The 27,424-nt window shown below is 47.5% G+C and overlaps 1 protein-coding gene across 1 annotated transcript; it reads right to left on the bottom strand.

The window, feature by feature from the left end:
* Positions 1-555: 555 nt before the first annotated feature.
* CNOT8 (CCR4-NOT transcription complex subunit 8) lies at positions 556-27,424 on the bottom strand. Its single transcript, XM_068278302.1, has 7 exons — positions 27,254-27,424; positions 18,015-18,587; positions 12,747-12,940; positions 10,443-10,601; positions 8,557-8,701; positions 5,822-5,932; positions 556-2,492 (listed from the first exon to the last, which is right to left on the bottom strand). The coding sequence occupies exons 2-7, from the start codon at positions 18,129-18,131 to the stop codon at positions 2,352-2,354; spliced, it is 867 nt and encodes a 288-aa protein (XP_068134403.1). The 5' UTR covers positions 18,132-18,587; positions 27,254-27,424; the 3' UTR covers positions 556-2,351.

Below are 27,424 nucleotides of genomic sequence, written 5' to 3'. Positions count from 1 at the left end.
CCCTACTCAAGGTGAGTACCCCCCAGGGGACGTTTTGTCGTTACAGTTCCTCTTTAAGTGTTTTCTCTAATGTTCTTACTGATATATATGGTAAAATGCACAAGGGTGCTTCGTCTCTGGTTCCCTTTAATTGTGAACGGGTCGTAAACATGGTTATGACCAAGATCCTGGACTGCAGATTTGATTATTATTTCTGTGTATAGGTGTCCACTAACAATTCAATTTCTAGCGAAAAATCGTTTGAGCGATCAGAAATTCTGATCGGAAGTGAAATATTGTAATACATCGTTCACCACACCATCAACGAACCAATATTTGCTTCCCATTTATCACAACCAACAAGAAAATCCAAATTTTGGTTTGACGAAAATTCATTCTGGCGACATTTTTTTCACTCATTCATAATAGATTGTGTCCACCAACGGAGATTTACAACCAATCCGATCAGAATTTCTGATCGCTCAAACGATTTTTTGCTAGAAATTGTACCGTTAATGGCCACCTTAAGTCAAATAATCCACCAATCGGGGACAAAAAAAAAACCGCAAGAGAAGATTAAGAAAAAGGAAAACCATCTTTATTTTACAAATTTAAGAACAAGTATTTACAACCAGTTAATGGACCATGTATATGATTTACAAGAACAAACTGCAGCGGTAACGGCGGCGTATGTTTCCACTGCTTTCAGCAGTTACTTCTGAGCAGGTCGGGATACGAGGACGGGGCCACTGCGGCTTACAGAATACACACAGATAAAAGGGGACACAAAATAGGCATTAAAACAAGGCGTCATGGCCGTACTAAAGAGTTAAAATGCCACGTAAAAACTTCCCCCTCTGAAACCTAAAACCAAAAGGTAGTTTCTGCATGTGGCACCAAATGACTTCATAACACAATAAATAGATTTTTTTTTATTTTTTATTTTCCTTTGACCGATAAAAAAAACCTACTTGCACTTTTTTAGGGGAAGGCGGCAAGCTTTGCGATTGGCAGACGTGGTAATTTGCTACTTTAGAATACGACAGATCTATGGAGGCCGCAGTCCAACGAAGGATGAGCGAGGTTTTCGTAAAATGCAAAAATCGCCCTGCAGTTGCAAGGGGTCAACTCCTAAGCCGCTGCCTCCCAATGCGTTCCGCTCTGAAGGCAGACGTGTAAGATGGACGTTCAGATTTAGAAGGCAGAAGAAGGGGTATGACTCCAGACCCAATCAGGATTCATTTCACCCCCAAAATAAGCAACTCCTAAACTCTGTCCAGGGTTCAGTATTCTCTGATGTCAAGTCAGAAATCAGCCGCGCCTGCCAATCGTTCACTGAGCATCTACGGGATACCAATGTCAATGTCGTTCTTGCAAGAACTTCACATTTAAAATGAATAAAAATCACCATTTGATTAGGTAGTCTCCAAGAGGATAAGTAAAAGCGGCTCTCTTCACATGCTAGAATCTGCCTGGAATGTTACTTTATAATCTATGTTAACCTGGACTGAAGCGGGAAGGGGCTGCATGCCAAGTGTGAAACATGGCGGTGGGATAAGTACTACTGAAAAACACCCATGTGGGAATGAATTTGTAATAGAGAGAATGGATCCTTCTGACTGCAGCAGGCTTGTTGTGTATACATCTACCCACTCACGATGGTGACATTTAAATAAGATGCAACCACTAAGCCCTGCTTAACGGATTTGAGTCAAAGTCGTTCTTATCCAACTCGTATGAGTGAATTCTGTAAACTATCCTGTCTGAAGTACAGTTGGTATCTGAAATGAGAGAATCTTCCAGCCACTAGAGGGCACAAATCAAAGAAACAAGGGCTCAGGAGAGTGAACAGAACCCAAAGTTATATCCTACTTCACACCCTCTACCCATTTTATCTCACAGTAGTGCATGGCATTCAAGAGAAGCTCAGTCGGTCCTTAAGGTGCTTCATGTGTGCATTAACGGACAAACCGCAGTCTGATTGGTCCACGTCCGCCACGCCCCTCATAGTATCCACGCTGAAAGCAATTGAAAAATGCGTAACAAGAATCCAAGCACTAAGGTATTACTAAGGGCTGCAAAGCTTGTCAAAGGTAGAGGGGGGGTTTTCCAGATGCAGTTTGGTTATAGTTTTCTTTAGTTTGCTTTTTTTCGTTTCCTGTAACAGGGTGATGACTTGCAGTAAAAGTTTTAAAAGTAACAATGAAGTGACATGTTGCATAATAGACTCATACAAACAGTCACGTTTGTGGATTTTTACTGTTTCCAGAAGCTTCTCCGTGGAAGGTGTGGCTCTGTGGAAGGTGTGGGGGTGGCCGAGAGGACGACAGAATACAGTTGAGGAGGAGGTCGGCGGGTCGGCTGAGGTCGTCTCATTGCTGTCCGTTGCTGATGAGCGACATCAGGCTCACTTTTTCCTCCGCCTCCTCATTTGATTTTGGCGCCACTCCTGTCCCCAGACCATAGAGGCGCCCGCAGTACTTGGCGTCATCGATGTGGTCCTCAAAAAACAGCTGTTGGGCACAAAACTTTTATTAGTTGAAACTAACTTTAAGCACCGCCATTGCGAAAATTTCTCCCAGCGTCATATTCACTACAAATCACTTATTTTGCTATCACATACAGGAAAGAGTTAAAATCTGACAGGTCTGGCTGGTTTTGGACTAGCCCATCTCCTCACGGGGGATGAGTAATTTATTCTTAAAGGGATACTGTTGGGGGGGGGGGTCGGGGGAAAATGAGCTGAACTTACCCGGGGCTTCTAATGGTCCCCCGCAGACATCATGTGTTGGCGCAGCCACTCACCGATGCTCCGGCCCCGCCTCCAGTTCACTTCTGGAATTTCTTACTTTAAAGTCAGAAAACCACTGCGCCTGCACGCCCGTGTCCTCGCTCCCGCTGATGTCACCAGGAGTGTACTGCGCAGACACAGACCATACTGGGCCTGCGCTGTGCGCTCTTGATGACATCAGCGGGATCGAGGACACGGCAACGCAGGCGCAGTGGTTTTCAGACTTTAAAGTCTGAAATTCCAGAAGTGAACTGGAGGCGGGGCCGGAGCATCGGTAAGTGGCTGCACCAACACAGGATGTCTGCGGGGGACTGTTAGAAGCCCCGGGTAAGTTCAACTCATTTTCCCCTGACCCCCCTACAGTATCCCTTTAAGGAAAAAAAACTCCACGGAAAGGATCTCACTTACACACTATTTTGGCAGTTGGACTGAGCAACGGCCATTCAGGAAGTGCTTTGGCACTATCTAGCTTAGTGGAACCAGCAGGGAACAGTTCTCCATTCACGGCACCCTCTACAGCACGAAGTGTTGGGATTGGCTGAATAGTGTGTGGGCGTACTTTACTACAACCTATCAGAAGCCTAGCCGTTAGAGCAAGCATGGGTAAACTTGGCCCTCCAGCTGTTAAAGAACTACAAGTCCCACAATGCATCTGCCTTTATGAGTCATGACTGTGGCTGTCAGACTCCTGCAATGCATTGTGGGACTTGTAGTTCCGTAACAGCTGGAGGGCCAAGTTTGCCCATGACAGAGAGTGTGCTGTCCATCCAATCTCGTTAGAAGAGGTTTCCTGCTTGTTCACTAGACTGGCGCTAGTGCTTTTAATAAAGACAACCCTGAGAATCTCCTATGAGCAGATGGACTGGTCCAAAACCTGTCAGATTTTTACAATCTATTGAAAAAGGACAGCAGCATAGGAATAAGAAAATTCTAGTGCATTTACTCTGGAACCAATCTACACTTTGTACAATGCAGGTGTATGCATATGTATAATGAGTAAAAGTCTGTTTTCTGTGACTTGTTGAGCGTGTGTCTGGATTTTTACATGAACACTTCTGGGCCTGGTTACACTCTGCATGGAGTTTGTATTTTCTATGAGTGGGTTTTCTCTGGGCACTTCATTTTCCTCTTACAACCCAAAAACATACAGAGAAGTTTATTGGGTTAGGCCCCATTCACACTTGCGGTTCGAGTCCGCAAGTGTCCGGGTCCGGGGGCCGCAAAGAGACCGTACGGGTCTCTGCGGTGGCCACAAGTTGCGCCGGATGCATGTATCAGGTCCGGCTACAATAAAGTACCCGGAACTAGATACATTGCAGTGCCAGAAAGGCACTGCAAGCATTGGGAATACCGGCGTGTAGTCTGGGCCCCCCAAGTGGCATAGGACCGGTGCTGGAAGCATCCGGTCCTATTGCCAGTGTGATGAGAAACATCCGTTTCTCATTGCACAGCATGGGCCGCATGTTCGGGTCAGGATCCGGCCCGGGTCTGCAGCCGAACCGGGACGGACTGAAAAATAGAGCATGTTGGAAAAAAAGCCGGACCGTCGGAGCTGCGTTCCCGGATCGGATCCGGATGGCGCACGAGTGAATGGATACATTGATTAACAATGTATCCGTTCACCATCCGCTGTGTACGGAGCGTTCCGGGTCTGGGGAAGCCAGGCCTGGAACACTAATGTGAACCGGGCCTTAGTCCCTTTTCAATCAGTAAAGATTTGTTTGTAAGCTTCTCCAAGGGATAATGAAAGAAACATTGTGAAATTTAAAACTAGTGCAAATGGACAAAAAATAAGTAGGTTTCTTCCAGAGTAAAATGAGCCATAAATTACTTTTCTCCTATGTTGCTGTCACTTACAGTAAGTAGTAGAAATCTGACAAGCGACAGGTTTTGGACTAGTCCATCTCTCCATAGGGGATTCTGGAAGAAATGTACTTATTTGTATAGGTTTGCACTTAGTTTACATTTCACAATTTTTCGTGATAGTGCCCCTTTAAGATGCTCATACATCTAGCGATGATGGGCAGATTGACAATGACACAGATCTCTCTCTGATAGAATCTGATGAGGGATCTGTTGCCTGCCCATACACTGCAGACCGATTTCCATTAGATTTCAGGATGGAATCAGAAATCGCCCTAGTGACGACTGCCTGCAGCTCCAAAGGTGTAAAATTTTCCTCGGTTGCCCAGGCTTTGTAAATTCTCACCTGTCCCACTGGCGCAGCTCTCGGTGTTTTCAGACGAGTTCCTGTACCATGTGGCGCATGCATGATGTCACACGCCTGGTGCAACGTGGTACAGACACTCGCGGTAGCGACAGTGGAGGAGTTGCACCAGCAGGACGCGTGAGAAATGACAGAGCATGGGCATCAGGGAAGATTTTACACTTGTGACAAACATGGGGTGGGGGGGGTCACACTGCGCCTATCAGTCTCGATATCAAACGCCATTACCGCTGCGCACCAGATTGTGCACTTTCGACTGAGCTTTCCTAGCATGTCCCATTGACTAATTTGATTTATTCTGGTCTGAAATTGATCAAGTCACCATTCAGGCAGACATGTTGCGACAGATTTTCATCCATTTCTATGAAATTGTACAATCAGTCGACCGGGCCGCAAAATCTGTAAATGTACGTGCTCCTTTAGCGGCAAGATTATAAATATTCTGAAAAGTGCTGTGGAAGAGAGGTCAGTGTTCTAACAGTAAAGCACTACTTTTTTTGGGAATCAGTAAAAACTATTTTTAACGTAACTACTTAGACCGCCTCACGCCAATGGGCGTGACCGCGGCGGCAGCCCCAGGACCGCCTAACGCCAATTGGCGTCAAGTCCTGGGGCTGCAGTTTCCCAGGGAACGGCCGCGCGCATGCGCGGTCGTTCCCCGATCGCGGCTAGCAGGCTGCTTGTAAACGTAAGGGGAAAGAAATCCGGGGGTCACAGCGCTGTACGAGATCGGCGATCTTCGGCCTTTGATTGGCCGGGGAGAGCCGTCCTCTCATAGGCTGATGTGTCTCTAACATGCAGAGTGCTCCCTCGCAGGAACTCACCTCCTTCATGCGAAAGAACGCCATGCCGGTAAGCAGGGAGTCCGATCCTGCCTGGTGCTGCCGGCCGATTCGCTGCAGGTCCAGCTGGTCCGCCACCTCCTGCAGGCCACCCTGTGCGATTGAGAGGAATATTAATACATGAAGATGGCCATCGTTCAGCCGCTGCATCCCACAGATGCATACATTTGCCCAACATTCTCATGATCGCAGACATACTAGCCTCTCGTTGACCCTCCCCAGAAGCCACCCTCACTGCTCTGCCCATCATAAAACTGCAGGGTGCAAAACACGAGGTCTCAGAACATCCCAACGCTTCACCAATCCCCACTGTGATGGTCAATGAGATGCAAAGAATTCTGAGTTGAGGCAACATTATGCAGATATTTTCAAATTTATACAACTAGAAAACTCATCAAACTCCCCCTTGCAAGGGAAGCCATGATCGTCCTGCTGGGGTCTGAGTTTAAGTACCCCTGAAGTGAGAGTGATAAGGAGGCTGCCATATTTCTTTCCTTTTAAACATATCAGTTGCCAGGCAGCCCTGCGGATCTCCCTGGCTTCAGTAGGCTGACTGCTTGTTTCAGGTGTGTGATTCAGACTTCAGTCAGAGCACCTGATCTGCATGCTTGTTCACGGCCTATGGCTAAAAGTATAAAAGGCAGAGGATCAGCAGGATAGCCAGGCAACTGGTATTGCTTAAAAGGAAATAAAGATGGCAGCCTCCATATTACTCTCAGCTCATATGTGCTTTAAAGGGAACCTAAACTGAGAGGGATATGGATGTTTCCTTTTAAACAACACCAGTTGCCTGGTAGTCCTGCTGATCTCTTTAGCTGCAGTAGTGGCTGAATCACACACCTGAAACAAGCATGCAGCTAATCCAGTCTGACTTCAGTCAGAGCACCTGATCTGCATGCTTGTTCAGGGGCTGTGGCTGAAAGTATAATGCTGGGAATACACGGTTCGTTTTTGCCTTCGTTTAAACCTTCGATTCGTTCGGTAAACGAATCGAGTGTTGAAAACGTATGTGAAAATAGTCATAATCTCATTATAGTTTCGATTAATAGACCCCAAAAACGAACGACTAGTGATCGAACATGTTTGATATTATCTCTCTTTATCCATCTAATCGAGCCATTGGTAGGCTTGATGGCTGTTCAGATCGATTATATATTCGTTTATGCTAGTCCGTCCCTGTAAAAAGGGATTTTCGTTTCGTTTCTTTGCAGCCTTCGATCATTGGAAAAACGAAACCATCAGAATCGAAAAAAAAAACGAAACCGTGGGTGGTGATATTAACCGTATGACCGATTATTTCGGGATCGAAAAGGACAAAAGGCACAATCGAAACGAAGGTTTAAACGAAGGCAAAAACGAACCGTGTATTCCCAGCATTAGAGACACAGGATCAGCAGAAGAGTCAGGCAACTGGTATTATTTTAAAAGGAAACATCCATATTCTTCTCAGTTTAGGTTCCCTGTAAGGGGAAGGCAGGTGGAGAATAGGGATGAGCAATGATATGCAAATACTTCTAAATGTATGCTTTTTTTATGCAAATATATGCAGTTTGAAAATAGAACAATTTAAACCCATTTTCAAGCTGCATATATTTGCATACAAATATACATTTGCATAAACAGACAAATTTGCATATCACTGATTATCCCAATTGCTGAGGGGAGTGGTCAATTTAAATACAATTAACCCTCTGCACTCAAAACACTCCTAGCAAGCTGGGACTCTAGTAGCAATAAAAACTACTATTTATTGTATTTATACAACATATTACACAGCACTGCACAATAGATAAATGGGTTACCATACAAGGAGCACACAACAAAACAAGATCATGCAAATGTCTCAGATAACAGTAGTTCAGTGTCTTTGTTCAAAATAGTCTGTTCTAGTCCACAAGTGGGGTGTGAGACTGCATAATCAAGCTGGATTAGGGGGAGTGCCCAGAGGCTTACAATCTAAAGGCGCGTACACACGCCATAGTTCCGCAGACGGGTCCCCCAGATCCTCCCGCTGGGTGGATGTTCTGCCGACAGTAGTTCATCTATTGTTTACAGTTATATTGTTATAGAGGGAATGAACTCCACTATGCGCTATTTCAAGGTTGTAAAAAAAAAAATCAGATACAAAGTGGGCTCAAAATCAATGTCTAGTGGCCACCCCCTCCCTCAAAGTTCCAACCCCTCCCTCATAAAGTTCCCCAATGTCTAGCTCTCCTCCCTCCCCTATACAGTTCCCTGGTGTCTAGTGGCTCTCCTCCCTCCCCTACACAGTTCCCTGGTGTCTAGTGCCTCCTCCCTCCCCTATATAGTTCCCTAATGTCCAGCTCCCCTCCCTTCCCTATACAGTTCCCTGGTGTCTAGTGGCTACCTCCCCCCTATACAGTTCCCCAATATCCAGCTCTCCTCCCTCCCCTATACAGTTCCCTGGTGTCTAGTGGCCACCTCCCTTCCTCTCTCAAAGTTCCAACCCTTCACTCCCCTATACAGTTCCCTGGTGTCTCCAAACAATGCAAAAAGGGAGACCACTTGGGGTCCAAATTCGACTGCTCTGCAGGCCAGATATGGCTCACAGACCAGAGGTTTGACATGTATGTCCTATATCATGACTGCAACACTTTAGAAACTAGATCCTTTACAGAGTTAGTTTACAGAGTTTATAGGCAGTTACCGCTCCTCCCTACACCCCCAATAACTAAAATACAAGAAATGCTACACACCTTCAGGTTCTTGCAGCTCTTCATCAGATATTTTACGTCGTAGATGGTTGGGAAGAAAAGGTTGAGAATGGTGAAGAATTCGTGTTCCTCTTCGGGGAGCCGCGAGTCTGTGAGAAGCTTCACCATATAGCCAAAATCATAACCGCTGGAACAGAAGAAAACACAGTTACAGGACCGCAGCAACTTCACCGACAAGCCGCCGATTATTGAGAAACTTCTGTATAATCTTATAATAAACTTGGGTACAGTAAACCAATCTCCATTATAAGTCCAGGAGCGCCTAGTATAATAAACAGATAATAAACCTCAGGGTATAATAAACCTGTTTTTTGGCCCCAACGTGACGCCGTCTCCGGCTGGTGGGCGGCATATGCGTCCGTGTGAAACCAATGATTGGCTGCTCTTACAGTAGGCCTGAACACTTGCACAGGACAGAAGGAAAACAAAGAAATCCACCTTGTATGTATTTAAAGAGTTTAGCCTGTTTATTCCCCCTCATTTGTGCCTAATCACAAGTTGTAATTTGATCTCTCAGCTGTGTCACATGCCTGCCTATGGCAGAGATGGCAGATAAGCTCATTTGAAAGCACAGGATGTTAACAATACATAGTAGATACTGCAGATTTATTGCAGGATTGTATCAGCTGTAACAAAGGTTTTTCTTTAAAGGTTATGCTGTTGTGTATCTTTTAGAGCAGAGAGGAAGTTCTGAGTTCAGGTCCACTTTACCGCTGGTTAATAGGAGAGTTGATGCCTGATGAGATGTGTGTGGCCAGCAGTGATTTAAGGTTGCTGTGCAGTCCTACCTGTGCCAAGAGCTATGCCCCGCCCACGGAGGTATCGCAGCCACTCGCAGGAGGCAAGTGGCTGCCTCTACCCAGTGACTGCTGCAGTTTTTAAGGAGCCCTGGATACCTGCAATTCTTCCAGCCTGGGATTAAGTGTTGCCGGACTACAAAGCCCTAAGGTATGCTGAACCTTGTAGTCCACCAAACGAGATAAACAGAGGAACACCAAGAGCCCCAATAGTGTAGTATGTATTGACAAAGGGGATCATGACAGAGCAATAGTTGTTATACTCACAAGCATGGGTCACCAATAGGCAACCACTGTAAAGGCAGGTGGGGAGATTATCCTGACCCCACTCAGGAATAAGAAGTCGCTCTCTGTAGATAGTAGAAAAGGGTCGCAACCCTCCACCCAGGGTGGATACAATATTATATAGGAGAGAACAGAGGCGCCAAAAGGATAAAAGGGGTTTTAAATGAGCTTAAAAGCCAAAAATTTGGTAATTAGAGGAGGCAGTGGTGGACTTACCTCCTCCAAGCAGAAACAAGACTGTACAGTCTATTAACGAACTCCAGATAAAAAGTAGTGCATCAAATGCACAAGTGCTTGTACCTCCAATGGGAGGACAGAGTTGCCAGTCAGCCAAAACACTATATACCGTATCCTGTATAATAAAATGCCTGTCGCTGCGTCCTCCTATGTCCGTGCGTTGTGCGGCGCGCAGGCAGACTTCAGACTGCGGAGGATTTGCGGCCATGTGATAATTGGAGGAATTGGAGGGGGGGGGGGGGGGGGGGTCGCAGCCAAAGCCTTGTGTCCATTTTTTTTTTTTATTTTATTTTTTTTTTAACTAGCGGATGAACAACATGCAGGAGTGAAGAGGACCTACACCTGTAGTTTTTAGAAGTTAGCGAGGAAGGAAAATGTAGGGCAGGTCTCCCGTGCATGCGTTGCCCTGTGAATCAATAAAAAACGTACTGAACTCATATTAATGAACAAATAGCAGGCAAGTCCTTGTAATCCGATGTTCCAGTGTCTAGCGTACAGATGCCTATAATAAGCTTGAGATTATTGCCATCACTACACCGCCCCGCTCACCTGTGGAATGAAAGCCATTTGACTTCGCACAGAACCACTCCAGAGGTCATCAGCAGCTCAGCAAAGACCAGCGGGTCAATTCCCTCCTCCTCGTGCTTCTGGAACTGGAGGCCGGAGTTCGCCAACAAATCGATGGAATCTTGAGAATACATGTCCTCTCTGCAACGGCATAAGGAAAACCGTGGTTATTTCGTATTTATATAATCGCCGACATCTTCCGCAGCGCTGTACAGAGTACATAGTCATGTCACATAATTGGACACCACTAGCTGCATGTCTGCCACTGCTGGGGGCTCTATAGGCTCTGGTCAGGAGACCCTCTGCTGGACACCACTAGGTGCATGTCTGCCACTGCTGGGGGCTCTATAGGCTCTGGTCAGGAGACCCTCTGCTGGACACCACTAGCTGCATGTCTGCCATTGCTGGGGGCTCTATAGGCTCTGGTCAGGAGACCCTCTGCTGGACACCACTAGCTGCATGTCTGCCACTGCTGGGGGCTCTATAGGCTCTGGTCAGGAGACCCTCTGCTGGACACCACTAGCTGCATGTCTGCCACTGCTGGGGGCTCTATAGGCTCTGGTCAGGAGTCCCTCTGCTGGACACCACTAGCTGCATGTCTCTGCCACTGCTGGGGGCTCTATAGGCTCTGGTCAGGAGACCCTCTGCTGGACACCACTAGCTGCATGTCTCTGCCACTGCTGGGGGCTCTATAGGCTCTGGTCAGGAGACCCCCTGCTGGACACCAGTAGCTGCATGTCTGCCACTGCTGGGGGCTCTATAGGCTCTGGTCAGGAGACCCTCTGCTGGACACCACTAGCTGCATGTCTCTGCCACTGCTGGGGGCTCTATAGGCTCTGGTCAGGAGACCCTCTGCTGGACACCACTAGCTGCATGTCTGCCACTGCTGGGGGCTCTATAGACTCTGGTCAGGAGACCCTCTGCTGGACACCACTAGCTGCATGTCTGCCATTGCTGGGGGCTCTATAGGCTCTGGTCAGGAGACCCTCTGCTGGACACCACTAGCTGCATGTCTGCCACTGCTGGGGGCTCTATAGACTCTGGTCAGGAGAGACTGCTGGACACCACTAGCTGTATGTCTGCCATTGCTGGGGGCTCTATAGGCTCTGGTCAGGAGACCCCTGCTGGACAGTTTTATGGATTGGACAACAGCAGCCCGGTCCAGTGCACAAAACAGGATCCTGTTCTACAGAGTAGTGGATCCTCCTTTCTGAATGCCTCCTGCACACCACAGATCCAGGTCAACTGGATAAGGGTGCCCCTCTTGTTCCGCCAGCCACGTTCAGTGCCAGAACATGGCTGACAGAACGCTCTTTCAATCGGAAGGGTTTGATCAGGAGCACGGTAGTAGCCGTGTTGGGTATCATGCAAACAATGGACCCCACCGGTTGGTGTCCCTCTTCACACCCCCCTCCCATGCCCAAGCTCTGTGTTGTAAAGTCTCACCCCTCTGCTTACACAACTCCTGGTCTCCTCTGCTGTCCATCACCGCAAGCGCCAGTACCATGTGGCACTGGAACATGTTTGATGTCATGACATGTGCAGAGTCACGTGGTACCAGTGATCTCAGTGGCAGCAAAATCCGGAGGATGGGAATCGTGCAAGCAGGAGGCGGAGCACTTGGATAGCAAGTATTAAGACTTGCTTCAGAAAAAAAAAAAATTAAGCATGATTTAGGTTCATCTCTGGTCTTCTTTAAGGCAGCTATACAACTAAATATTAATTACAGGTTAGATTTGATATATACCATGATTGGGATGGATATCTATGAAACATAAAATATTGAAATTTGAGGATTTCCTGGAAAACACACAGATCTGTCATGTTGATTCCTAAACTAGCCGAGCACAGAGGCAGACATGCTGACGTCTCATCTTGCTGTGAATGTGGGCAACAGTGGAGCACACAGGCAGGTTGGGCACAGATGGTGACATGCAGACGTCTCATCTTGCTATGAATGTGGGCAGCGGTGGAGCAGGGAGGCAGGTGAACGCGAGCAGCAGTGGAGCAGGGAGGCAGGTGAACGCGGGCAGCAGTGGAGCAGGGAGGCAGATTGGGCAGTTAGCGACATGCTGACGTCTCATCTTGCTATGAATGTGGGCAGCGGTGGAGCAGGGAGGCAGGTGAACGCGGGCAGCAGTGGAGCAGGTTGGGCACAGATAGCAACATGCTGATGTCTCATCTTGCTGTGAATGTGGGCAGTGGTGGAGCAGGGAGGCAGGTGAAAGCGGGCAGCAGTGGAGCAGGAAGGCAGGTTGGACACAGATAGTGAAGACAGAGACTTACGTCAGGTTAAACTTGAAGTTGAACTGCCAGGTGTTGATGCCCGCTGGGTACTCCCCCTTCTCATTCATGAAGCTCAACCCGAGCTGAATGATCTTCAGCAGATCCACATTGCATCGCAGGAGCTGGTACTGATAGTCTATGGTGCTTCGGAACTCTCCGATTGGCCTCACGACCACCCCCGGAAACTCCGTGTCCTGCGGAGACACAAGAGAGAAGAGATTTAAATAAGAACTCCAAAAGTATCCTTAGCAAGAACACTTCCAGTACGGATTTCACTTCCTCATAATAAAATGAAAGCTTGCTAGGAAAGTAACAACGTGGTTCATTAACATCGCCTTTTAATGGTGGTTTATTTAAGGTTTATACACGCCTACCAACTATGTCCCAACTATCTGCCAAACTTGTCTATTATGCCCCATACAGACGCTCAACAGCGGTCTTTTATGCAGCACAATTGTCAAACAGCTTAATGCTGTATACACACTGTGCGTTCGCGCACTCGATTTTCCCGTCGATTCGTTTATTTCCAACATGTCCGATTTGGATTTCGATGGATCGTTAGGTCGATTCGCATGCCGAATCGACCTAACGATCCATCGAAATCCAAATCGGACATGTTGGAAATAAACGAATCGACGGGAATTGATGGGAAAATAGAGTGCGCGAACGCACCGTGTGTATCCAGCATTAGTTGAAACAGCTAAAAAAAATATCTTGCTATTGTTCAAACCGCTGATAAGACTGATAAGAAGTCAATACCGCTTTAACAAGGGTAACTCGTTTTACTTTGTTCTCCGCCTGACAGTGATTTGGGAACAGAAGAGTTTTGCTTTACTGTTGCAATTTCCACTAGCACGCATTGCGTATCGTGTATCGCATTTCAAATTGCACATTGCAAATTTAAAAACGCGTGCGTTTTTATGCGCATTTTTCACATGAAAATTGAGTGGCGATTTTAAAACTGCCTAGCAACATCATATGCCCAACAACTCATTAGCATTAATTAACTTCCTGTGTATGTTGGATTGTAGAAGGCGAATTTCCACGTTTGTATTGCGAATATATGCGGCCCCATTGACTATCATTAGCCACGATTCCCATGCAGATTGCCGCAGAATGTGGAAAATTGCAGCATACCATGCAGATTTTTCCCGTATCGAGTCTAGAAATTCTCACTTAAAGCGGAATATAACCCTGCATTTCAACTTTGCTCTAAAACATTATTTACAGCATATTATATGCAACCAGCATTTTTTTTTTACTAGACCAGCATTGGAAGGGTTACACAGGGCTTTAAAGTTCCTGGAGATTTCTGCAGATGCATCCGAAGCTGACAGATACATTTTGTTTACATAAATGTATCTAAGTGTTGAATGTGACTCACTCTCTCTGACTGAGAAGGAGCTGGAGGACAGCCAAAGAGTAACATTTCTCAATAGATACATTTAACTAAATAGAATGTAACAATCTGAACTTCTGCATATCTCTCCAGGGAACTTTATACCTGTGTTTAACCCTTCCAATGCTAGTCTAGTAAAAAAAAAAAAATGCTTTTTGCATATAATATGCTGTAAATGTTTTAGAGCAAAGTTGAAATGCAGGGTTATATTCCGCTTTAAATGGAAATCGCTCCATTCACTAACATGTTGCATTTTGGATACAAAAATGCACACTGCGAATTCGTGTGTAGTGGAAATAGGCCCCTCCCGGATCCCGGATTTTGTTACAGATTACCCTTAAGGTGCGTACACACGCCGGATTCCTGCAAACAACAGGTTGTCGGACCCGTCCACAGGGTGGCCGGTCTGCCGACAGTTTGCCAGTGTGTACAATCTGATAAGGCTGGTTTTGACCGATCCGCTTGGCGGATCGGTCAAAACCAGCCTCATCAGCCTGCCGACAGACTGTACACTGGCAAACTGTCGGCAGAACGGCCACCCCGCAGGCGGGTCCGACAACCCGCTTGCAGGAATCATGTGTGTATGCACCTTTAATATTGACCGGTTTTGTTCACTCAATCCAAAAAAAGTAATAAGGGGTCTCCTACTAATAAATAAACAACCCCCTCAAAACACTTCAAGTGGACCTGAACTCTTGCACAGGACAGAAGGAAAACAAAAGTGCACCCTGTATGTATTTAGAGAGTTTAGCCTGTCTAATTCCCCCTCATCTGTGTCTAATCATAGGTCCACACACACAGAAGACCCAGACTGGACCCGGCTGAGCCGGTTACCGGGGCTGACCGCGGCTGAACGGCAGTCCGCGGGACGACGCAGAGGGACTCAGACGTGTTTATGGGGCTGTAGGAAGCCCCGGCTAAGCATCAATTTTTGCTATTTTTAGATCTCTGGTACACTTTAATAGATGTTCTACAGCCAAAGAGGTGGCCAAATAATACCAGATTACTAAAGACTGACCTTTCCTGTTTATTCATCTGACCTGTTGACTCACTGCCCACTGCTATTGTTCCCACAGCAAAGCAGCTCCAGCCCCCTCTCCCCCTCCCCCTTAGAACAGGCTTCTCAAATTATGCTGGGAATACACCATACAATTTTCTATTAGATTTTCTGTTATGCTGGGCATACACGGGTCGTTTTTGCGGCTCGATTAGCCGCCGGACTCCCGCCGCGTCCCAGCTCGCACCTGGATCGATTCCCGCAGGCGCTTCCTTATCTTCCACTTGTTTTCCGCCATTGTCCGCCCGCGGGGATCGAGCGCGGAATCGGACACGTCGGATATTATCAAACGAGCCATCCGCGGCTTGGTAAATAACGAAAAAACGACCCATGTATGCCAAGGATTAGAATGCATATGTATCTATCTTACGATCTATCTGCCAAGCAATTAGGATATTGTTCTACTCAGCAGGAGATAAAACGGAAGACAATGCACCAGAGATAAAGACCAGTCTCTACAGAATGTAATCTAATTTTCCAACATGTTTGAATTTATCTATCTGGCAGGTAAAACTAAAGGCCCATACACACGTCGGATTTTTCCGAACGACTGGTCGTTTGAACGTCCCGTCGTTCAGTCGTCCGCACGCAAAACCGGGCGTGTGTACAGACTGTCGTTCGGGTGATAAGACTGGGACCAGTCTTTTCACCCGAACGACAGTCTGTACACACGGCCGATTTAGAGTGCGGACGACTGAACGACGGGACGTTCAAACGACCAGTCGTTCGGAAAAATCAGACGTGTGTATGGGCCTTAATGCTGGGCATACACGAGTCGACCCGGCGGCTCAATTAGCGGCCAGATCGACTCCCGCCGCTTCCCTGCCGCCGTCTGGATCGATTCCCGATCATCCCCGCGGGCGCTTCCTTATCTTCCGCTCGATTCCCCGCTATTGTCTGCCCGCAGGGAATCGATCCGGCAGGTCATCGGACCTGTCGAATATTATCAATCGAGCCATCAGTGGCTCGATTGGTAAGGTGTCGACCCGTGTATGCCCAGCATAACAGAAAATTGTATGGTGTATTCCCAGCATTATGCTAGGCATACACGGTTCGTTTGAAATTATCAATCGAGCCGCTGATGGCTTGATTGATAATTTCCGACGTGTCCGATGACCCGCCGGAACGATTCCGCGCGCGATACCAGTGCCAGCGGCTCAATATAGCAGTACAAAATGTACCGTGTATGCCCAGCATAAGAGCCGCTGTAATGTCTGATCATGCTGTCCAAAAGCTGCCTTAGGGCCCATTTACACTTGAGCGGGAATCGTGCGATTCCCGCTCACCTAAAACCGCATAACATAATTTGCTATGGCAGTGTTCTCACTGTCACGATAACGGGCGTTTTTGCGGCGATTGAGTAATCACAATTAGCATGTATAGAACCGCTAATCGCGATCGATCCCAAAATGTTAGTGTCCAGTGATTTTCCCGCGTTAGTCACGGAAAAACCACTCCCGCAAAACGCTAGCGTAATCGCTAGAGTTTTGCGATTTTAGGTGTGAACGGGGCCTAACACATGCTCAGTATAATCCCCCAAAATATCGCAGCTACACTATAAATTGCAGCCTGCAGAGACCCGCTGGTACCCAAGACCGGTTTCTGTAATCGGTTTCTAGAACCAGTGGGATTAGAGGGCTGCAAATAAGCCATAGAAGTAGCTTGTGGGGTCCCTCCTTACCCTGAAAATTTGGGGAGTGTAGGCAGTAGGCCTGAAATATAAATCGAAATCGCGATCACCAAGATCACAATTTCAGAATCGTCAAAGCGGCATATATCGCGATCACATCATTTCCACATGGGGAAGTTAGAAGAGTCTTCAAACTTTCCCAAAGTCCCGGCGCGTGCGGCCCGCAGCGTTGTACATACCTTCCGTCCTCTATCGCCCTCTGCCGGCTCTTGTGCTTGGCAAAAATCCGGGTTCCTGTATGTCACATGACATACAGGAAGTATGCCGTGCATTAGAGCCTGCAGGAGGGGAAGTGGATAGACTGGCATCGCTGGACTCGTGCTTGAAGCTATGTCCAGAACTGATGCAGCTTGGGGGACAGAGGAGGCACAGAGAGAGACACAGAGAGGGCACAGAGACATAAAGGAGGCAAGAGAGACCCAGGAGGTATAAAGAGGCAAAGGGAGCACGAGGAGAGACGGGGAGATATTTGGGGCATTAATGCCAGCATCATCATTGAATAGGAAGGGTGGCAGGGCAGGATCGCACTACACATGCCGGGCAGCTTAAATCATAAGACTGCACGATCAGACAACACCAGCTTCCGGTAGGAGCTGCAGCTGATCCCCTTCTGATACGCCATGCACAGCCATAGAAATTCGCCCGTGGGCTGCAGAAATCACACCCTTCCAGATTTGCAAAACAGTGCGATCTGGACGGCAGGTCATTACGCGGAGGAAACGCTGCCAATTCTGCCTACAATTTGGCACAGTGGAAATAGTGCCTAATGATTCTGGGTGACAGAAAAACGTACAGCCTGTACATAGCTGTAGAAACTTACTATCCTCTGCTCACTTCATTTAAAGTGGACCTGAACTCTTGCACAGAACAGAAGGACAACAGAGAAATGCACCCTGTATGTATTTAGAGAGTAACTTTAGCTTGTCCAAGTCCCCCTCATCTGTGAATAAGCGCAAGTTGTAATTTCATCTCTCAGCTGTGTCAGGCGACTGCCTCGGCAGAGCAGCTAATTGGTAATCCTTCCTGGATAAACATGATAAATGGATGACTTGAACTATGTTGCTGTTTGATCAAGCCCCTGGTTTAAAATACATTTATTGCACTGTACACTGTAAAACTCACCATCGCCACGTAGGAGTAGCTGTTGACGACTTCTCTGATCTTGCGCATTTCGATCTCCAGGTTGGCCGCCCAGACCTCGCATATCACCTGGCTGTTGTCCACCACGGCAGCCGGCATTCTCGTCCAATGCGGTTCAGCACAAGCGTGAAAAGACGGCAGAGGAGAAGAGTCTATAGAAGGCTCGGGGGAACCGCGGTCGGATGCCGTCGGCGACGCAGGTGTCGCGGGTATGTAGGTAGCGGGCGTAGCGGCTGTGGGGGAGGGCTGCCTAGAGGAAGCGGATGTGTCTGGAAATGAAGCTAACGATGTGGCCGGCGTAAGGGAAGGCGTAGAATACTCGGAGGACGCCGATCCAGACACCTGAACGTATTGCCCGGAATAGTCCTGTATGTAGGACACTGAGTACTCCGGTACAAAGGGCACTGAGTAGTCCGGTATATAGGGCAGAGAGTAGCCAGGGATAAAAGGTACAGAGTAGTCCTGTGTGTACTGTTGAGGTGGATGAAGAGGACGATTATGCTGATCCAGCTGTAACGGAGGATAGACTGGTCTCTCCTGGTATTGTAACTGCACCTGTGTGGACAAAAAAAAAAAAAAAAAACCTTTCACAATATAAGCTCAGAAGTACAGCTTCACCAACAAGCAGAGCATTTTACACAGGCAGAAAAAACATCTTCTGCTGCTCCAATCCTAGAATTTGTCCAGCAGGCCCCGCTCACATCTAAAAATTGAAAAACGCTAGCATTAGGCAGGAGTGATTTTTCCGCGATTAACATGAAAAAAAAAAATTACTCAACACTAGTGTTTTGGGAGCGATCGCGATTAGCGGTTCTATACATGCTAACCGCAATCGCTCAGGAAACTCCGGCAAAATGCAGCAGGTAACGCATTTGTGGTTAAAGCTACCCGCAAAACACAGAACACTGCCTTAGGATTAAATGGCTAGCGGTTTGCAATGAGCGGGAATCACGCGATTCCCGCTCAAGTGTGAATGGACCCTTAAAAGGAACCTTAACAGAGAGATATGAACGTATCCTTTTAAACAATACCAGTTGCCTGGCAGTCCTGCTGATCTCTCTGCCTGCAGTAGTGGCTGAATCACACCTGAAACAAGCATGCAGCTAATCCAGTCTGACCTCAGTCAGAGCACCTGATCTGCATGCTTGTTGAGGGGCTGTGGCTAAAAGTATTAGAGACACAGGATCAGCAGGAGAGTCAGGCAACTGGTATTACTTTAAAAGGAAAAATCCATATCCTTCTCAGTTTAGGGAACACAAAGTGAGGAATATGGAGCGGACTATTTCCTTATAACCAGGGCTGTGGAGCCGAAGCAATTTTAGGTACCTGGAGTTGGAGTATGAGTCGGTGGTTTCATAAACAGAGGAGCTGGAGATGGGAGATTTTTGTACCAAATCCACAGCCCTGGTAAGTATTAGACTGAGGGGTCAATTAGGGTCCCTGGAGTTGCAGTCGGTGGTTTCATAAACTGAGTTGGGCGATTTTTGTACCGACTACAGCCCTGCCCTGCTTATAAACTATGTACATTGTCTGGCTATCCTGCTGATCCTCTGCCTCTAATGCTTTTAGCCATAGACCCTAAACAAGCATGAAGATCAGATGTTTCTGACTGAAGTATGATTGGATTATCTGCATGCTTGTTTCAGGTGTGTGATCCAGACACTACTGCAGCCAAAGAGGCAGAACTGCAGAGCAACTGGTATTGTTTAAAAGGCAATAAATATGGCAGCCTCCATGTCCCTCTCACTTCAGGTCCCTTTAAAGTACCACAAAGCCACTTAACAGTTTCAATAGATTAGATATCGCATGAAATGAAAGTGTATTGAAACCGAGGAATTTTATATCAAACTATTAGAGAACCAATCTCTATACCATCAATACTTTAGTCCTAGAATCGCTGTCCTCTATAGAGGAGAGCAAAAAAAGCCTCAGCACTATATAAACGCATAACAGTATCACATACATCAACAAGACCAGAACGCAGCTGTCCCTGACACGAGTCTGGTCCCATATTCGCTACGCTCCCAGGCAGCCACTTAAAGTGGATAAACATGGCTGCCGGTGGGTACAACCTGAAACATATCTTACAGCACAAAAAACCCAGCACAGTCCTTTGGTACCAAATGAGAAGACAGTACTACATACACCATCCAGCTGTAGATCCAAATCCACACACCTCCCCTCCCATCTGCTTACCTAGAAAGCTGACCAGTGATGAACTACCACCCTACTGCTGCTGTTTGCAGCTTTATTAGCAATGCTCCCCTCCTGCTGGGACAGGAAGCCCACTGAATGGGGAGTGAGGGGGGAGGGGTTGGGCAGCAGCTGTTTGCATATCTATAGCACAGGAATGTCCCAAGAGCTTTTCAGGTAAAGCAGAGGGGGCAGGGTGAGGGGATTATCCTGTCCTGGAGAAGGCTAAAGCATCCTACACACCTACAAGGCATGTCGCTCCAAGGAGATCGGAAATCAATCTTTTGGGGAGACATTGTGGGGCAGATACTGTTGCTGTGCAGGAGACAGAGGTCAAGGATCAGCACAGGAGTGACGTCACACTGTGGGTGGGGCAAGGGGGGGGGGGGGGAACAATGCTCTTGGCTGGTGCTCAGTTGCATCGATCCACCAGGGCTCTTTCACATCTGAGCCAGTTTTCTGCGGTTTAACGCAAAGTCAACACTTAAGCCAGAAAAAAAAAAAAAAAAAAAAAAAGACTTACTCACCTGGGGCTTCTACCAGCCCCCTGCAGCAGCCCTGTGCCCTCGCAGTCACTCACTAATCCTCTGGTCCCCCGCTGCCAGCTAGTTTCGTTTTTGCCGACAGGCCCGGCCACGCGTAGCTTTCTCCGCATTCCCGACTAATTCACGCTATTGCGGGCTGCAACGTGTACAAAAATACGCGTTGTCGCATATCTATGCGTAGGTAATGCGGCAACGCGTATCTTTGTACGCGTTGCTGCCCGCAATAGCGCTAATTACAGTCGGGAATGCGGAGAAAGCTACGCGTAGCCAGTCCTGACGGGCCTGTCGGCAAAAATGAAACTAGCTGGCAGCGGGGGACCAGAGGATTAGTGAGTGGCTGCGAGGGCACAGGACTACTGCAGGGGGCTGGTAGAAGTCCCAGTGAAGTAAAACTTTTTTCTGGCTTAAGTGTCCCTTTAAGGTAAAATGAAAGACCATAGACTTATTCGTCTGCGTTTTTCCGTCGAGAGAATTAATAACCACCGCCGATGATTGCGTCGCACCGCAACATCCCGACGACACGCCGCAGGACAACGCGTGCAGGAGAACGACTCCTGCACACGTTGTCAGATGTGAAAGAACCCCCAGGGTGATCACTGGTCGTGGTGTTATGGCTGCTGTACACGCTAGATTATTGTCAGAGATGGTCGTTACTGGCCACGTTTCACCTAGCATAGGGGTGTGCAAACGCTGGCTGCAGTAGTGCCTGAATCACACCAGAAACAAGCATGCAGCTAATCTTGTCAGATCTAACAATAATGTCATAAACCCCTGATATGCTGCATGCTTGTTCAGGGGCTATGGCTAATAGTATTAGAGGCAGAGGATCAGCAGGACTGCCAGGCAACTGGTTTTGCTTAAAGAACAAGCGACACCCATGCTAACCTAGAAATAAAAAAACATAAGTAGATAAATACTACTTCTACTTGCATTACAGATGTATTGTGCTATCCACATAATGATTCCTGTGAATTTTATAAAGGAAAAGCAGAAAATCCTATTCTAGGCAGTGGCCATCTTGCCAAGCTAATGCTGACATCATATCCTCCCTGACTCTTGTTTTCCCCCCTCCCTTTTCTTGCTCATTGTGTATTCATTAGCTGCCCTCCTCCCAGAGTCCTCTGACACTCCCACTGAGGTGTATGCTAGGAAACTACACTGTCTTATCCTCCAATCGCTGAGTCACCTCAGCCTTAAGGCCCATACACACGTCGGATTTTAGCGAACGACCCGTCGTTTGAACGTTCCGTCGTTCGGACGTTTTCGCGTCAAATCCGACGTGTGTACAGACTATCGTTCGGGTGATAAGACTGGTTACCAGCGATCCGCCCGGCGGATTGTTGGTAACCAGTCTTATCACCCGAACGATAGTCTGTACACACGTCGGATTTGACGCAAAAACGTCCGAACGACGGAACGTTCAAACGACGGGTTGTTCGCTAAAATCCGACGTGCGTATGGGCCTTTACTTGTAAACACAAGTGAGCAGAGGTGTTTAGATAAGAAAGCTAGGCAGGGAAATAAATGGAAGAGGAGGAATATATTATAGATAAAAAGAACTCCCAGCATTCAACTCTTTGGCACTGTTTGGCACTAGGGCCAGTGCTCCTAAAGTATGCGAAGACTACAAACCATAACAGCAGAAAAAGTTTTGAAAGTTTTGAATGCAGGATTAGCATCTTTATCACTTAATACACTCAGACCAGTTGCTGTTGAAATTTGATTTTGATGGTGACAATACCGCTTTAAAAGAAAATAAATATGGCAGCCACCATATCCCTCTCACTCCAGGCATACTTTACCACAGTAAAACAGTATGTCAGGCCTAGTGCACAGCACACCAGAGCGGTTCGGCTGCAGTTTGCGATGCGCTTGCGGGTGCGGATCCGCTAGGGTAATGTATTTCAATGGGCAGGTGCACACCAGAGCGGGAGGCGTTTTGCAGAAACGCATACTCCCGGGCTGCTGCAGATTTTGGATTGCGGATGCGTTTCTGCCTCAATGTTAAAGTATAGGAAAGTGGAAAACAGCTCTGAAAAACGCTAGATCAGAGCGGTTTGCCAGGCGTTTTTTGTTACAGTAGCTGTTCAGTAACCGCTTTAGTGTAACAATATATGAAATCTACTACACCAAAAACGCTTCCCAAAACAGCAAAACGCTAGCTGAAACGCTACAGAAAAAGAAGAAGGCAATACCCTGCCAATAATGACTGCCTCAGCTGATAAGGGGCCTGTACAGAGGCACCCAGCCCACAAGTGATGTACCCGGCAAATCAACTCCCCCCCCCCCCCCCCAGCGATGGCTGACTCCTTTGTGCACGCCTCTCCCCCGCCCACCACATGACATCACACATGAACCGCTCCTTCGTCCCACCCGGCAGCGAGACATGAATAGATTGCCGTGTGGCAATCCTGACTCCTACCACACAGATATTCAATAGATTTCAGCAGATGTGGAGCTGATACACAATGTAATGGCAAACCATCTGTACAAAGCACTGCTGAGTGCATTCTCATTGTACAGCAGATGCATTGCCATTATATAAAGCCAAGACAGGAATCTGCCCAGAAATTGATGCAGGCGCATCCACTGTAAACTGGGTAGTAAAGGGACCCAAAACTAAGAAGGATATGGATTTTTCCTTTTAAAATTATACCAGTTGCCTGACTCTCCTGTTGATCCTGTGTCTCTAATACTTTCATCCACAGCCCCTCAACAAGCATGCAGATCAGGTGCTCTGACTGAAGTCAGACTGGATTAGCTGCATGCTTGTTTCAGGTGTGTGATTCAGCCACTACTGCAACCAAAGAGATCAGCAGGACTGCCAGGCAACTGGTATTGTTTAAAAGGAAACATCCATATCCCTCTCAGTTTAGGTTCCCCTTTAATCAATACAACTAGAAAAATAGATGTGTTGGTAGCTGAACCTCAATGCCTACCATGAGATTTTCTGGCAGATTTACAGCCAGATCGACCATTTCCAGCGTGCCCGATCTGATTTCCAATCGATTTTCCATAGAAATAAACAGACAAGCAGAAAATCGTAATTCAGATCAGACATGCTGGAAATCACTGATCTGGCAGTAAATATGCCAGAAAATTTCATTGTGTGTATTATGCATTAGAAAGGAGTACTGCAGCCCCCTGCTGTGTGGTCACTGTTACCAGTTAGCTCTCTCTAATAAGGTATACACATGGGCAGCACAGCAGTGCAGTGGTTAGCGCTCTCTCCTTCCAGCATTGAGTCACCGGTTCGAATCCCAGCAAACATCTGCAAGGAGTTTGTATGTTCTCCCTGTGTCTGTGCGGGTTTCTTCCAGGCACTCTGGTTTCCTCCCACATCCCAAAAATATACAGATAAGTCAATTGTCCCTAGCCTACACAATACATACATAGACATTACTGTGGTAGGGACTAGTTTGTGAGCTCCTCTAAAGGACAGTTAGTGAAAAGACAATATATACTCTGTACAGCGCTGCATAATAGGTCAGCGCTATATTAATACATAAATAAATTTGGTCACATGGTAAAGCCGAAAAACATCTCACCCTCCTCCTGCAGAGTCCTGCTGGCATTAAAGTGAACGTTAGGCAAAAGTTATATAGACTGCCATATTTATTTCCTTTTAAGCTATACCAGTTGCCTGGCTGTCCTGCTGATCCTCTGTCTCTAAAGCCCAATCTACACGATGAGATTCTTTGTGCGATTCGATTACGATTCTATTTACAAAACGATTAAATCAGACATTCCGATCGAGATTCGATTCAATTCGATTTGCCATTGCAAAACAATGGCAAATCGAATTTAATCGAATACCGATCGGACATGTCAGATTTAATCGGATCGTAAATAGAATCGTAATGGAATAGCACAAAGAATCGTATCGTGTAGATGGGGCTTTATGCTTGTTACTCTCCATGCAATTTTCGGTCAGATCGTAGGGCTGAATTGATTATTTCCTACTGGTCCGATCTGTTTTCCAATCCTGTTTCTGACCGATTTAGTATAGAAGTTATAAAAAAAAAAAAATCGATCAGAAAAAAATCAGAAATCAGATTAGACCTGTCAGAAATAATCGATTTGACACCTCTGTCTGGCAGGAAATGGCATGGTGTGTACCAGGCATTAAACTAACCTTCCCTGTCCTCTGCTTAACGTTAAAGGAAACCAGAGACGGCGGTACCTAAAAATTTGTTACTTACTCGGGGCTTCCTTCAGTCCCATAAGCACCTCGCTGTCCTACAGTGGTCTGCCGTTCAGCCACGATCAGCCCCGGTAACTGGCTCAGTCGGGGTATTCTGTGGCTAAACAGCAGACCGCGGGAGGACGGCAAGGGACTCCGCAGCAATTATGGGCAAGGATGGGCTTTTGAGGACTCAAATTCAGCTTTCAAATGAAGTCTAATGACTTCACGGGTAACCGCAGGATGGGGGAGTTAACTTACCCAGAACTCTTCGGGGACATCTGCGTTCCATTATGGGTCAGCGGTGTAATGAAAGCCGCGTTCCATGACTCGCTACCACGCTTCCTCCCTCCAGCTTGAAAAAGGAAGCGCGGTAGTGAGTCATGGAACGCGGCTTTCATTACACCTATGACGCGCAATGGAACGCAGACGTCCCAGATGACTTCTGGGTAAGTTAGCCCCGCCCCCTAATCCCGCGGTCACATCCAAAGTCATTAGACTTCATTTGAAAAACGAATTTAAATCCTCTGAAAGTGCTTATGGGGCTAGAGGAAGAACGGGTAAGTATCACATCTTTAGGTGTCGCCATCTCTGGAACTCTTCACCTTCTCCTATAGGTTTCAAATTCTGACTGGTTGCAAAATAGGCCACCACACTGGCACTTGTTTAAAGAAAGGGTAGTCTGGAGGATCTAGAGACTTTGCTGTAACAGGTAAGTATAGGAGCTTCTCTCATAAGGACCTCTCAGGTTTATTTTGAAAACAATAAATATATACTGTATTTTTCGCACTAGAAGATGCTCCTGATCATAAGATGCACTTAGGTTTAGACAAAAACCATGGGACAAAAATATATACTAAACCTTGTGCATCCATGGTGAAGGGGCATCTTGTGAATTATGCCCCTTTGTACCTCATACCACCTGTGTCCTCAGTTTGTCCCCGTGTCCTCCTCTATGCGCCTTTGTGTCCATATGTCCTCAGTTTGTCCCCGTGTCCTCCTCTATGCGCCTTTGTGTCCATATGTCCTCAGTTTGTCCCCATGTCCTCCTCTGCATGGGGACAGTACAGGGAGTCCCCTACATTGCGGTGGGTTGGAGGTTGGTATTGGCAGGCGTTCACAAGTCAGGAACTCCCTGCATTTGGACTATAAGCCGCAGTCACTTTTTTCTCCACTTTTGGGGGAGAAAAAGCGAGAGGGGCTGCAGCAAACAACAGGAAAGCAGTGACAGGGGCTCTTGGTTATGCTTTAACATGTTTAAGCTCACCAAGTGCGCCAAACAGTGCTGCTCAAATCCAGATCTGGGAGACATCCGGATAGTTCTATCCGGATATCTCCCAGTAAACCTGTGCGGGGGGGGGGGTTCAATCTTACCTGTCTGACGTCTTCTTCGGTCCATCCCTCCGCGCCTCCCACGATGCGGTCCAAAGGGCGGTCACGTGATTACAAACACTTCCTCCTTCCAGGTTGGAGGAAGTGTTTGCAGTCAAGTGACGCACGTGGAGCGCATCGTGGGAGGCGCCAAGGGCCAGACGAAGACGACGTCAGACAGGTAAGCTTGACCGGGGGGGTCAAGCTTACCTGTCTGACGTCTTCTTCGTCCGTCCCTCGGTGCCTCCCACAATGCGCTCCACGTGGAGTGCGTCCCGTGACTACAAACACTTCCTCCTTCAACCTGGAAGGAGGAAGTGTTTGTAATCACGTGACCGCCGCTTGGACCGCCCACCCTGCACAGGTTAACTGGGAGATATCCGGATAGCAACTATCCGGATGTCTCCCGGATCCGGATTTGGGCAGCCCTGGCGCCAAAGTGTCCCCAATCTGGTGAGTCCTACTCTAACCAGACCAAAATTCTAGTTTTTATTAGCGTTCTAGTGGGAACCATGCCAAAAACCCATTCCCATGCTTTTGGCATGGTTCCCACTAGAACACTGATAAAAACTAAAATTTTGGCCTGGTTAGAGTAGGACTCACCAGATTGGGGACACTTTGGCGCAGTTGGTGAGCTTAAGCGCATTAAAGCGTAACCAAGAACCCCTGTCACTGGTTTCCTGTTGTGTGCTGCAGCCCCTCTGTATTTATATATAAACCATCCCCAATCCCACAGCCTGATATGCAGTGACTGATGCTATGTGTACTGGACTGTGTTGGAGGGAATAGACACCACATATGGGGTATTTACATGGATGGGGGCGGGGCCAGGCACTCATCCCTTATGACTTCATACATGTAATATCGTACAGGCGATGGAGAGCGCAGCGTGTGCATGTGGGGGGGGGGGGGTGGCAGAGGACACTCACCTCCCGCTCTCTGCCGTTCCCTCGCGCCGCACCCGGGAACGAGAAGGCTGGTAGCCGAGGATGGCCCGGCCTGAAGATGGGAGGAGCGCCGCTCCCGCCCGCCGCCGCCTCTATGGTACTGGAGGACCCGACGAGCCCTCCGCGAGCCGCCAGGGGGAGGGGCGGGCGCGT

The sequence above is a fragment of the Hyperolius riggenbachi genome, chromosome 3 (assembly GCF_040937935.1).
Source record: "Hyperolius riggenbachi isolate aHypRig1 chromosome 3, aHypRig1.pri, whole genome shotgun sequence".
Lineage (NCBI taxonomy): Eukaryota > Metazoa > Chordata > Amphibia > Anura > Hyperoliidae > Hyperolius > Hyperolius riggenbachi.
Note: the sequence above shows the minus strand (reverse complement) of the source record. Positions and strands in the feature narration are given on the sequence as shown.

What these genes read in the sequence shown, in the direction of transcription:
- CNOT8 (XM_068278302.1), bottom strand. Translation starts at nt 18,131, where the DNA reads ATGCCGGCTGCCGTGGTGGACAACAGCCAGGTGATATGCGAGGTCTGG. An exon ending in AACTTCAAGTTTAACCTGAC is followed by an intron (nt 10,602 to 12,746) that starts GTAAGTCTCTGT and finishes ATGCCGTTGCAG; the next exon opens with AGAGGACATGTATTCTCAAG. An exon ending in CGTTCTTTCGCATGAAGGAG is followed by an intron (nt 2,493 to 5,821) that starts GTGAGTTCCTGC and finishes TGTGCCCAACAG; the next exon opens with CTGTTTTTTGAGGACCACAT.